General features: G+C 37.2%; 1 protein-coding gene across 5 annotated transcripts in view; it reads left to right on the top strand.

Annotated features, from left to right (window-relative positions):
* The window catches only part of TNR (tenascin R), a 685,145-nt gene that overhangs the window by 665,448 nt on the left and 5,852 nt on the right, over positions 1–13,845 (top strand). For all 5 annotated transcript variants that reach the window (XM_074308424.1, XM_074308425.1, XM_074308428.1 and 2 more), the window contains 3 exons: positions 5,374–5,525; positions 7,424–7,520; positions 8,879–9,040. In XM_074308424.1, coding sequence (XP_074164525.1) covers positions 5,374–5,525; positions 7,424–7,520; positions 8,879–9,040 — 411 coding nt within the window. The remainder of the gene's footprint in view (positions 1–5,373; positions 5,526–7,423; positions 7,521–8,878; positions 9,041–13,845) is intronic.

Here is a 13,845-nt window from a genome sequence, read left to right as displayed (position 1 = left end):
CTTTATCCAATGTGGTTGAAAGAGTCACTCAAAAACCCTTGGAAATATCAGTTTTTGCTACAAAAGAGGCACCCACAGCAGTCCTTCATCAAGGAGACAGTGTGATTGAATGCATGAACCTCCCAGCACAACCAGAACAAAGTCTTACTCCTTACCCAGTGCTTGTGGCTAGGATTTTATTAAAGGCTATTAAGAGAGTAATACACTTATCTGGAATAAGTCCTGAAAAAATATACACATTCTATACAAACGCACAAATTAATGTATGCTGTGAGACCATCCCAGAATGGCAAATTTTATTGGCCACCGCTCCAAATTTTGCACATGGATCTCCATTAAAGATAACTCGGCTACTACATAATTGGCGATGGATTTTTGAAGAAAAGGTTTCTAAGGTTCCTCTTAAAGGACCAACAATCTTTACAGACCCCTCCAAAGAAAATATTTGTGCTGTATACTCTCATGATTTAATGATAAAGAGAGTAGTCAGGACTTCTTTTCAGTCCACTCAACAGAATGAATTATTTGCTATCATGTTAGCTCGCTCTTATTACCTAGGAGACATAAATATAATTACTGATTCAGCCTATTCAGTAGGTATAGTACAAAGAATTGCCACAGCCCAAATAAAATTTGCAGCCTCTAATGTTTATCAGCTCTTTAAGGAACTTCAAGAGCAAGTGAGAAAACATCCAGGCAAGATTTATATCTTGCATATCCATTCACATAGTGGACTTCCAGGTCCTATTTTTGATGGAAAGTCAAAGGCAGATAGCCAGTAGTCCTTTATTTCAGGAAGCACAAGAATCTCATTCTAAATATCATCAGGCTGCTTGAGCTTTACATTTACAATTTGGAATCACAAGAGAGGAAGATAGGACCATAGTAAAAAGCTGTACAGTTTGTCTTCCTTTCCATGCTCCTACACTCCTTCCAGGGAAGAATCCTCATGGTTTGAAACCCAATGAAATCTGGCAAATGGATGTGACCCATTATAAATCTTTTGGTCGTCTGTCTTTCATCCACGTGGTAGTAGATACCTTTTCAGGATTCATTTTTGCAGTGCCAACAGCAAAAGAGACAGCCTGAGTGGTCACTGAATTCCTTATCCAAGCATTTGCAATTATGGGTGTGCCACAAAAAATAAAAACAGATAATGGGCCTGAATATAGTTCTAAACATTTTGCGTACTTCTGTGCGCAGTATAAGATATTATACATTACTGGAATACCTTTTAATCCTCAAGGTCAGGCAATAGTAGAGAGAAGAAACAGAGACATTAAGACACTCCTCCAAAAAGAAAAGAAAGGGGGAGCCACAGGTAACCCTAGAGAACTTCTAAATTTAGTTCTCTATACCATTAATTTTCTAATTTTTGACAAAGATGCACTGGCTCCAGCAGACAGGTTTTATAACCCAAGGGCAGTGTCCAGTGCAAGCAGCTCCACTGTCCTTAGATAATTGCCAGGTGATGTGGAGAGACCCAGAAAGTGGTGAATGGAAGGGACCAGATAGGTTAACTGCTTGGGGGAGAGGGTTTGCTTGTATTTCTTCAGATGGAGAAGGAATTAGATGGGTGCCAACGAGTCATATTCACCTTGTCAATCAGAGAGAGACAGAAAAAGAGAAAGACCTCAAAACAAAGGAGAAAATCTAAGAAACATCTGACACTGAAAGAGCATGGCTAATAAGAAGACTGTTAAAGAACTTTAAAAACCAGCAGGAATCATTGTATTTCCTAACACAAGATTAGACTAATGGACAATGGACTTGTGGACATTTATAAATTCTCAATTTATGATTATTTGATCATGTTATTTGTTACATACTTCTAGCATGTATTATGTTACTATGTTACTATGTGTTTATGTAATCTATGTAATTATGTGTAATGCCTCCCATATTGATGGATTTATGTTTCAAGGTCATGACCACCCTAAGTTCTAAATCAAAAGAAAGGGGGAGATGTTAGGTTCTTACTAAGTGCTAATGAGATAATGAGATATTAGGTTCTTACTAAGTGCTAAGTCAGATACTTAACAATTCTCTAGTTCCAGGCTTTACTGGAAGTTTTGCTTGTGAATTCCTGGGGAAGAGCTTGCATGCTTAGGAGGAGCAAGTTCATTGGTTGAAGTAATTTTTCCCAGAAGCCCTTGCATTATCCCACGCCCATTCTCTGGGAGGATAAAAGAGGACAGCTCTGGAGGAAAGAGAGAGTTTTGTCTGGATGAGACTTGAGGCTGCTCTCTGCAGGAAGGGAAGTTGGCTCTCTACAGGAAGAAGAATCTGTCCAAGAGATTTGAGTTGACACAGCAGATCTCCTCCCAGAGAGCGATTGGCAGCTTCTGGAGACAACAGCACGTTACAGATTCCCTTGGCAAATGTAATTCTCCACTCATGTGCCTCCTGGCAGGTTTCTATCATTGAATGCCCACTCTTCCCTATGGATATTATAGTGGAAGCATATGACTGAGACTTATATGTAGACTAAGGTTTACATTATTCCTGCATTTTCATTCTATTAAGTAACTATGATGATTATTCTTGCATTTTTCTTATTGTTAAATGTTTCACATTTAAAATCAAAAGATGATTTTATATAAATGTACACGCTAAAAGGACATTGGTTGGAGCTCAAAAGCTATAATTAGAACGAGAAGGAGTATATGCACACACGCAAGCATATACACAATAGTTGAACCCAAAGTACCATAAGCAAGTTTGAGTCATAAATGGATGGTAGTGGACATTCTCTAGGAAGGCTAGATCTATCAGTGTGAAGGAGTTGAGTGAACAAACAAACCAAGAGCAAGAGAAAGTGGTTGTGTTAAAACCAGATTACATCTCCATATGAATTAAATAAATTAATAGAAATGAATAAAACTATTACAGACGAGGTTAAAAAAATTCCTTCAGAGGCAATCTAGTACAATGGTAAGTTTCTATAACAATTATCCATGCCATCCAGTATGATCCCTATTGATTACTAATTAGCCAGCCACAGCTAATTAGCTTTTAGTAAGGTACATTTGCTAAGCATATGTGGTACAAATAATTGTTATAGAAATGTCACCCCCAAATCTAGGGTACATTCTCACACAAAGCTCTATAAAGAGAGCCAATGGGGAAAGTGGATACAGATACAACATTAAAGTATCCATACAGAAAATGCACATCAAAATGGGTAATATAAATCCCATGAGGTATCTCTGTTGGGGTCCAAGAGTAAATGCCTTTCTAAAGTCCATAGTGTCACTTTTCTATGCCTCAAAAGATCATAATCCTTGAAGCAATATATTGAGTTTGTCTTCTCTCAGCTCCAGCCTGATCCATTCTCTCCAATGACAGGGGTGAAGGTGGGAGACTGACACTCTGGACTAAATCAACCAGCCCTCTGGTGGAAGTATACTTCCTGGAAGTACTCTGAAAGCTTAAATAATGTGATGCTATAACCCTTCTTTTATATATGGAGAGCTAGAGACACATCTCATTTTTTCAGCCAGTCCCTAAATATTTCTAATATACCATCTTCTGATTTCATCCAATAGCCTGAAGCATGTCAATCTTCCCAAATATGCATATGGACATGTATCATGAAATCACATATCATACCATACTCACAAAATGTACACCAATAGGATCACATTTTAGAGCTGAATGGAACCTTAGAAATGGTCAAGTCTAACCCCATCATTTTACAAGTGAGAAAAACTAAGACTAAGTTTAAGGAACTTGCTGAAGATCACACAAGCAGTAATTAAGGATCACCCAAGTCTTGTTAACTTCAACTCCAGCATGCTTATTCCTACTATGTTACTATACTTGCTACCACTTACTACCACATTATGCTGTCTGTTTTATATATACCCATTTATGTGTACATATGTATCTACACATATAAACAAATATTATATGGATACATATATATATACATACAATTATGTATGTATACACTAATAGATACATAGAAGTGATAAGCACTTTTTGTAGAGTACAGGCTCGCTCCCTGGAGGGCTTCAGGGTCAGCCAGAGTCAGGATAAATCAAAGTCCTTGGTCTTTAGGGGGAGAAGTGAAGGAGGCAGGCAAGCTGCCACAAGGCTTGCTAAACATCTCTCCTGGATCTTGGAGTTCAGAGTCACCAGCCTCTCGCCTCCTCATCCCGCTGCCAAGTCACTCTGCTCTCCCTCCTTCCTCCCTCCAATCCTTGCCTATGATTATCTTAACACCAAACATTCAGCAAGCACCAACAGTGAGAAGAGCCATTTAGCCAAACCTATGCTGATAGAGTCATTGCCTCTCATTGAATAAATATTTAGCCTTAAGTGCTCAGTTGTCTGATTCAAGCATATTTTGTAGTTTCAGCCCTCTAGAACTCTTAAAACCACACTGAGATCCTTGAAATGCCTTATATAATGTAGCTTTTCAAAAAGCTTTACTATAAGAATATTACCAAGAAAAGGCTCTTCTCCCATAAAAAAAAAAAAATTTACTAAGTCTATACTAACTCATAATACTCTACTCTCTAGAGTTCATCCATTTAGGCACATCTTAGTGGAAGTTTTGTTGTTGCTGTTGTTCTAATAATAATAGCTTTTACTTTTTCAAAATATACACAATACAGTTTTCAACATTCACTCTTTTTATATTATTATAGCTTTTTATTTACAAAACATACGCACGGGTAATTTTTCAACATTGACCTTTCTGTTCCAACCTTTCCCCTCCTTTCCCCCCCCCTCCCCTGGATGGCAGTAGTCCAACACATGTTAAATATGTTAAATACAATATATCAACATTCACTCTTACAAAACCTTGTGTTCCAAATTTTTCTTCCTCCCTCCTCCTCTAGACAGCAAGTAATTCAATATAGGTTAAACATGTACAATTCTTCTAAATATATTTCCACATTTATTATACTGTATAAGAAAACTCAGATCAAAAGGGAAAAAATGAGAAAGAAAAAAACAAGCAAGCAAACAACAAAGGTTGTGATCCATATTTAGTCCCCATAGTTTCTCTCTGAATTCCAATAGTTCTATCACAAGTCTTGTGGAATTGTTAGTAACAATTTTCAAGACAATATAGAGTGATAGAAGCTTCAGATTCTTTGAAAGGTGGCTGACAAACTGGTTGCCTGAAATACTTACTGATTTATGATAACCCATCTATAAGTGACCATAATCAGCGATTTTAAAACTATAAAGCATATTTTGAAAGAATCAAATGTGATTTTTCTCACAACATAATTTAGTTAGGTGACGTGTGTGTATGTGCATGCATGCATATGTGTAGATATATTTCCCCCCCCCTTTTTCTGCCAGGAGGGACTATAAATAATCATTCTTAGGCAATCTCCCTTTCTTCCTATCCAGGGGGTCGGGTGTTCTCTCATCCTCAGGACTGTGCCCAACATTTGATGAATGGAGATACCCTCAGTGGGGTTTATACCATCTCCATCAATGGGGATCTGAGCCAGAAGGTCCAGGTATACTGTGATATGTCAACAGATGGAGGCGGCTGGATTGTAAGTAACTGCAGGGGATTTCTCAGAGCCTCTCAACATTCACTTTTTTTTTTTTTCTTTTACCATACCCTCTTATCCATCGCCACAATTCAACCTCTCCCATTTCTTTAGTTTCCTGGAAACCTTGTTTAATAGCCTAGATACAAAGAATCTAAGCCCTGTGGAAGCAAGTAAGAAAGAACTAAAAGGGGAGACAAATCAGGATTCTCTACTTTGCCTTCTATTACTTTCCTAAATATTGTTCATTATGGAGGAAGAGGAAGAGAAAAAGAATTCCACAGGAGTTTTGAACATGGAAAGTCCCTGAAAATTTCCTAAAATTCTTGGTGAGAATGACCATGATGAGGGACAGGGATGGTATGCTGAGTCTTAAATCCTGTATGCCCCTGAAAAATAAAAGAAAGCAAAATCGGCTTAATTCCTGGTACTTAGCAGGTTTTCTAGGTGCCTGTAGGCTGAATGATTTCCTGGAGAGGCTCCTTTTTTTCAGTCTTGCTGAAAGCAGATATTGGGAACCAGAGATATGTGGAGTTGTCTGGGTTCAAAATCCCAATATCCTGCTCCTGTCACTATATCCATCCTTATCAATACTATAAATTTGAGTCTCATGAAGAATATTTGGGAATTTTCAGAGACCTTGAGAATTCAAGACTTCAAATTCAGAATGGCCTCATTTTCTAGTTCTCCTGAGAATTATGCCGGAGGTCTGATCAGTGCAGGCTTGAAAGTAAAATAAATGAGTCCCCACTAATGCTGGAAAGAATGTAAAATAAACACCTTTGCACTGGTGGTCCTCCATGTATTCTCTTCCTTGTATCATCTATTAAAATCCCAAGTTTCCTTCAAGTCTCTGCTCCAGAGGCCTTCCCTGTTTATGCCCATTTCTTAGTGCTTTGTTTTCTGCTATCATTTTGTTTGTTTGTTTTGATTCTACTAGATATGTACTTACCTCTCTCTTCTTGTTGAATCAGCTCACTTCCTTGAAGCCTGAAGGCAGGGACCACTTTTCTTTAATCACTGTGTCTTGAATGCCAAACAGGATGCCTTGTACAGAGTAGGTTCTTAATAAATATTAGTTAGGTTGAATTTCTTAAAAATTTGAATGCTCCTAATGTCTGACCCCAAATTATCCCTGGGCAGCTGAGGAGTGAGGGATGAGAAGTCCTGTATCCTGACCTCCTCCCCAACCAACCTCACCTCCCTCTCCCCTGATTGCTCACATACAGAGTTAGCCTTTTTGAACTGCTGAGAATGGGTCGTTTTTGAAAAGTTAAATGGTACCTCTGTTCATAACAGCTGCTCTTGGGAGACATTCCCTTTTATATCTCTGACATATGTGTGCATCCTTCTTAAAGCATAATTGGAAATTGAAATCGAAGCTGATTTATTGGAGGGTAAATGAAATTAGCACTTAAACAGCTTGGAAAGTGAATGATTTGCAGTTACTTTGCCTCCAATATGATGGTGTCAGTCACTAGCTGATGAGAGTTATTCCCTTTCTTTTGGTGAAAAATTCCAATTTAACTACATAAAAAAGCACAGGGCCAGTACCATCTCTTCTAACCATTCTAAATGATTTATGCATACCTGTGTTTGTTGTCTATATTCAGAGTGAAAATTATTGCCAATATGATATCCAATCTTATTAGGAGAGTATAGATATAGAAAGAGAAGGAAAACATCTATGAAAATAATAGATCCAATACTAGCACATTGAAGAGAGAGAGAGAGAGAGAGAGAGAGAGAGAGAGAGAGAGAGAGAGAGAGAGAGAGAGAGAGAGAGAGAGAGAAGGGAAAGAAATAGGGGAGAGAGAGACATAGAGAACCCAAATCTATCTGATGTTTGCCTAGTACCCACCCATAGCACCCATTCTCATTTCTCCCCCTTGCCTTTTTAGGTGTTCCAGAGACGGCAGAATGGCCTGACAGATTTTTTCCGGAAATGGGCAGATTACCGTGTTGGTTTCGGAAACTTAGAGGATGAGTTTTGGCTGGGTATTGATTCCCCCTGCTTTTCTTTGACATTTTGTCCATCTCTTATTCTCTGTGTTCATCTCAGGTCACGAGGAACGCTCTTTCCACTTACTTGCCCTGCCTCCATGTGTCTGTCCAGAAAGTTGACAGCTCCCAAATTGTTCTTTTTACCTTTCACTTTGTTTGGCTTCTCTATTGATCTATTTTTTATCTTATTGTGTTATTTCCCCCTTTGTGCTGTCTCTTCCCAGACTCATCAATAGGATGTTATGTTGATGGGATTTGGCATGAGGGAGCTACAAGGGGAGAGAAGCTGCTCAGCTGGGGTAAAGGCAGAATGAGTTAATGGGGGAAGGGGAGGTCTTTCATCTCCAAGAAAGGAAGGCACCAGTCAGCCTTAGGTCACCAGATAAATGAGTCCAGTCGCTTCGCCTTAGCTCCAGACAGAAATGTTATTACCCCACTTCAGGAAGGAAATGGGAAAATTAAGAAGGCATTGGAGGTGACTGACAATTTCCTGGAGGTCAGGATTGGCAGGAGGTATGGATCAGAACAGAGATGTGTACAAACAAAATCTATGAGGGTCAGTTCTTAATGCCAAATTAGAATCTGCCCACATATGAAATTTAACAGAAGTCAGACAAGGAGTCTAGAGGAAATTCAACAAACTCTGTCTCTCTTTTAAGTTAGATAATGAAAAACGAACTGGATTTGGAGTCCGAGGAGCTAAGTATGAATACCATTTTAAGAAAATCACTTCATCTCTGTAGGACTCCATTTGATCAAGGACTAGATGATCTCTAAAGAGTCTTCCAGTTCTCAGTCCTTTGACCCCATGACAATTGTTATGGGAATGATGGAATGGCACGCAATCAGCTAACAAATATTTCTTGGGCATTTGTGACATGCCCAACACAAGTACTGTAGAAAAGATAATTACAAATCAAGAATTATTCATCAAGGAACTGAACAAAAGAAAGTAAAAGTGGATTTTTGCCCTTCTGCAGCTTATAGTCTAGCAAGAAGGGCAAGACAAACATATAAAACAATGAGAGTTTGATTTAGTTCTGAACAACAGGGTGCTGACTATAGCAGCTTAGCAGGAATTCAATTCAGCAAACATTTATTAAAAACCAATTATGTGCAAGGTATTGCATTAGGCACAGGATAGACAAAAACAAAAGTGAAATTTTCCCTGCCTTCAGAGCTTTTATTCTATTGGGGTGGTCAGGCTGGGGGTGGCGAGAAGGGGAGAGGGATTGGTGTCTGGGGGCCTTTCCTCTTCTGTGCTGTTCCATCTCCTCTTCATCCAACACCAGTTATATGGACACAGACTGCTCTGACCAGGTCTTGCTCAAATTCTTTGCTCTTCTCTGCAGGGCTGGATAACATACACAAGATCACATCCCAAGGGCGATATGAGTTGCGGATAGACATGCGAGATGGCCAAGAAGCAGTTTATGCCTATTATGACAAGTTCTCTATTGGGGATAGTAGAAGCCTCTACAAGCTCAGAATAGGAGACTACAATGGCACTGCTGGTACTTTCTTGCCCTCATCCAGAATCCAAGGGCCACGGGGACCTGGCAAAGCCTGTGGGGGGGCTCATGAATATTTCCACATAAAAGCAATTAGCTCTCTTCCTGGCACAAAACAATTATAGTCTACTAGGAGTGTGGATTTGAAGAGATACAAGGACTTGGATGTAGTTCTGGTTCTGTCCTTAATAGCTATGTGGTCTTAATCTCTTAACATCATTGTACCTCAGTTTTAATATCTATAAAACAGGAGAGATAGTACTCATCTAACCTCAAAGAGTCATAAAGAAAAAATGAAATTATATGGAAGGAAGTGTTTATAAAGCTAAAAGCTCCATGTGTATTCAAGATATAATTTCTGTTGTTCAGATTTTAAAATGCCTCATTGTCCTATATTATTATGAATAATTATTTGGATGGAAGTTTCCTAGTGCCATGACATGTAGCTATAAAAGCTTCATTCCTAGTAAGAGGTGATGTATGCTAGTGCCCCTGTTCTTGAAGAAGTCCTACTGGTACAAATTAAGCTGCCCAGTTCAGGGAGACAAATAAATCAGTCAATCAAAGAGAATTACCAACACTCTAACTATGAGCCAGGCACAGCACTGAATAAAATGGACTCACTTTATTTTAATGTTTCACTTCTGTTTTCACTCCTTTGTCTACGGTACATGCATGCAAAGGTTTTCAAGAGTATTTCTGAAAAGTAGAGCTCTTTTGTTGTTGTTCAGTCATTTCAATCATGTCTGACTCTTTGTGACCTTCTTTGGAATATTCTTAGCAAAGATTCCAGAATGGGTTTGCCATTTGCTTCTCCTGCTCATTTTTCAGATAAGGAAACTGAGGCACTAAGCATTTGAAGTCAGGTTTGAACTCAGGAAGAGGAGTCTCCAGGATCAATACTCTATCCACTGTGTCACCTAGTTACCCCAAGTTGGACTCTAATCCCCTATTGTTATATCATTAATTTTATCCAAACAGATTCTCTGATTTGTTCCCAATCTTTTATTAAAAGAATCAAATATGATAATATGTGTAAAGGTGTTTTGCAGATCTTAGAGAGCTATCAATATAAATCCACAGATCACCTCCAATCACTTTGAATTAGCTTCAATCATGTTGCTTACTATTTTGTTATTTTTTTAATTTATTTTATTTTAAAAAACAGAATAAGAAATAAGTAGAAAAGGAATATCAAAACAAAATAAAATAAAACAAAAGAGAATATTGTCATGTGCCCAGCAAAACATCAGGGAGGATTCAAAAAATATAACAATAAATTACTAATTCAAGAAAGTGTGTATATATATATATATATATATATATATATATATATATATATATATATATACACATATATATATATATATGGATACATATATATCAGTAGAAAAAGTTATATTCACAATCCATCTTTTCTTTGCTTCCTTATAAATTGTTCTTTTGTTCTCTGCTGTGCAATCTTTTTACTTTATTCTTTTTCTCCCTTTCTTTCCCCCAACTCTAAGCAAACTATAGGTAAGAAAAGATATATTTGTTTTTACTTATGTAGATCTATACATACACATACATACACACACATTCTCCATCCCTCCCTCCACATAAACACATATTTTTCCTATCCCTACTGACTCTTGGCTTTAATTCTGATCCATAACTTTCCTACTATTTTTACTTTAACTCCACCAAAACTTTCTTTTGAGCTATTCTATTGTTGATAGCAAATGTAAACATATGGTATACATTTCTCATATTAAAAAAAACCATAAACAACTTGTCCATGTTGAGTTCCTAAAAATTGATCTTTGATATTGGCTCTTATATGTTAAATTTTTTATTATGTTTGGATTTCATTGATTTCACCCCGAAAATCTGCAAGCTCATTGAATGTCATTTTTTCTTGTTCAGTATTATAGATAATTTTGTTAGGTATGATATTTCTTGGCCACAGGCCTACTTCTTTTGATTATCAGTAGATGTAGTACAGCACATGTAGTCTTTTATTGTGGCTGCTGATAAGTTCTGTACAATTCTAATTGTAGCTCCAAAGTATTTGAATTGTTTTTTTTTTTTTCTTGTTTCTTGCAAAATTTTCTCTTTGATCTTGGGGTTTTGAAATTTAGCAATAATATTCCTTTTTTTTTTTTTTTTTTACAAAGGATTTCATTGTGGTCATGATTGATCAGTAGATTTTTTTCTATTTCTACTTTCCTCTTCTGTCACTTTAGGACAATTTTCTTGAATTATTTCTTGAATTGTTGTGTTAAGGTTAATTTTTATCACAACTTTCAAGCAATCCAATTATTCTTATGTTTTCTTTTCTTGATCTTTTCTCCAGATCTGTCATTTTTCTTATGTTTCACATTCTGTTCTATTTTTTTCTTTCTTTATAATATGTTTTGTTATGGCTTGGTCTCTCATAGCTTCACTGGCTTTCCCTTGCCCAATTCTAATTTTCAAAAATTATTTTGATCTTTGAGACTGTATCTCCTTTTCTAGTTGGTTGATCTTTTTTTTCATAATCTTGTTTTTCTTGGATTTTTTTTTGTAGTTTTTTCCTCAGTGTCTCTCATTTGATTTTTAAGTTCTTTTTGAGTTTTGTAAATTCTCTCTGGGCAGGGAGCCATTTCACATTACACTTTGGGATAGAAGCTCTTTTTATTTCAGTGTCCTCCTCTAAAGATGAGCTCTGATCTTCCCTGTTTCCATAGTAAGTTTCTATGGTGGGGTTCTTTCTTCTTTGTAGGTCATTTTTTAAAAATAAGAGGTATTCGTGTAAGTACTTCTAATCATGGAGTTAGAAGATGGTGTCTCAAGTTTCTTTTCAGCTCTCCCTTCTGACTAGGAACCCCAAACTAAGAGCTCCACCCTCCTACAAGTGCCCACAGCCAGAAGCATCTCTGCCCTACTGCTTCTCCATTCACCAGGTACTAGTTCCTTTTCACCCAAGGCTGCTTCTTTTGCAGCACACCTGGGCCTGGTGGTCCCAATCAGCCGAGGTTCCCTCAGTCTTCCCAGACTCAGAGCCGGACTCCTCAAGCAGTCCAGGAGGAGAAAGTTTCTATGGTTCCGGCTGAGGTTCCAGCCACACTTAGCTCATCCCAGGGCTCCCTACTTGAAGTTTTTGCAGAACTAGACAAGGGTTAAGCCTTGGCCTATGGACTTTCTTCAGATTTTCTTGAGTTGTACCAGGAAGATTCCTGTTCTGTCTCAAGTTTTCTTGGTTTTTCACCACCCTATGTTTGCCCTGAGGTACAAATTTGTCCTATTTCTGGAGAAGATCTAGAGAGCTTAAAATTTATCAATCTACTCCTCCATCTTCCAGTATCCTCAAGGGACAATCACAGTATCTTGAAAAATTTCCACTTCTGCTTAACCAGATAAAAAGCTGAGTTTTGATAATAATATTAAACACAACCTGCATTTATAGGGCACTTCCCAGAATGCTTGTGTGACTTTATTAACTCCTCTCCAAAATCCTATAAGATATACAATAGAGATATTCCTATTTTTTTGTTGTTTTTTTTTTATTTTGGGACTGTGACTTGAAGAGCTCTTGCTTTGAAAATTCCTTCCCATTAATGCAGAACAGAAATTCATCTATCACCATTTCCTGCTTCTAGCCTAGTGCTAGAAAATGCTTTCATGGAAAAAGAAAAAGTCACTTGATTGTCACCAGTGTTCAGACCTAGACAAATGATTGTCTATCTTATGCCTAAAGACCTAGAGGCAGGAAGATTTCATTGTCTTCCTCTCTTACAATTTTCAGAATGTAATATTTGCTCCAACTCCATTTCATTTAACTTAACTTGTTGCTCAATCTAATTTTAAAATTGATTCTTACCACTAAAATATATAAATATTTTCATTGTTTTTACCCTATTTATCAGTACCTACACACTGAGTTTATTCTTTTCTACTATTCTGCTAAGCATAAGGCTAAAAAAAATTTTAAGTCTTCAGCTGAGACTCTAAGGGTCCAACATAAAATTACAAATCTGTTTGTCAACAAGGATTGATTGTTAATATAAAGTCAGCACTCTACTAGTCACTTAGCAAAAGAAGAGTGAGGAGACATAGTCTATGATCATAAAGAGTTTGCAATAATTTTAAGGACATAAAATTGGATTGGGTAGTAAAATGTAAAATAAATTCAGATAAAAAGCACTTTAACATATTTGAAGGTGAAAAAAATGTCAGGCAGACATTTCAGCAACTTTCAGTAATTTTATTCTGTCTTTAACTAGTGCATAAAATAAATAGATGATAAGTGTTAATTATGCAGTTATGGCTATAAGTTTAGAAATGAAGGAAAGGGAGTCATCAATGTGAAGTGAGACTTTTGAGGAAGTCTTTGCAAAGAAGATGGGCACTTAATTGGTTCCTGATAAATGAGATAGATTAGGGGAGTCAGAGAAGATTGTGAATGGCATTTCAGTTGGCCAAACAGTATGAGTAAAGTATCTGATATGTACTGTGTATAGTCATGGGAACTGTCTGATCAAAGTAGATTGCATGAGCTGGAAAACAATAAGAAATAATTTCATATAGAGTAGATAAGCATAGCACAGATCTATACCAAGAAGGGACTTCAGAAATAATTTTCCTTTTACAAATGAGAAAACTGAGACCCAGAGAATTAATGTGACTTATCCAAGGTCATACAGATTATAAATGATAAAGCCATGATTCAGATGCAGATTTTCTGGCTCAAAATCTCTTTCTTCTATATGATGGTGCCTTTATTGGACCAGATTCAAGAAAGACCTTGAAAGCTAGACATAAATTGCAGGTGACAATAGAAATCC

Source organism: Sminthopsis crassicaudata, chromosome 4, assembly GCF_048593235.1.
Source record: "Sminthopsis crassicaudata isolate SCR6 chromosome 4, ASM4859323v1, whole genome shotgun sequence".
Classification (NCBI taxonomy): Eukaryota; Metazoa; Chordata; class Mammalia; order Dasyuromorphia; family Dasyuridae; genus Sminthopsis; species Sminthopsis crassicaudata.
The sequence above is the reverse complement of the archived record's forward strand: the minus strand, read 5'-3'. Positions and strand labels throughout refer to the sequence as shown.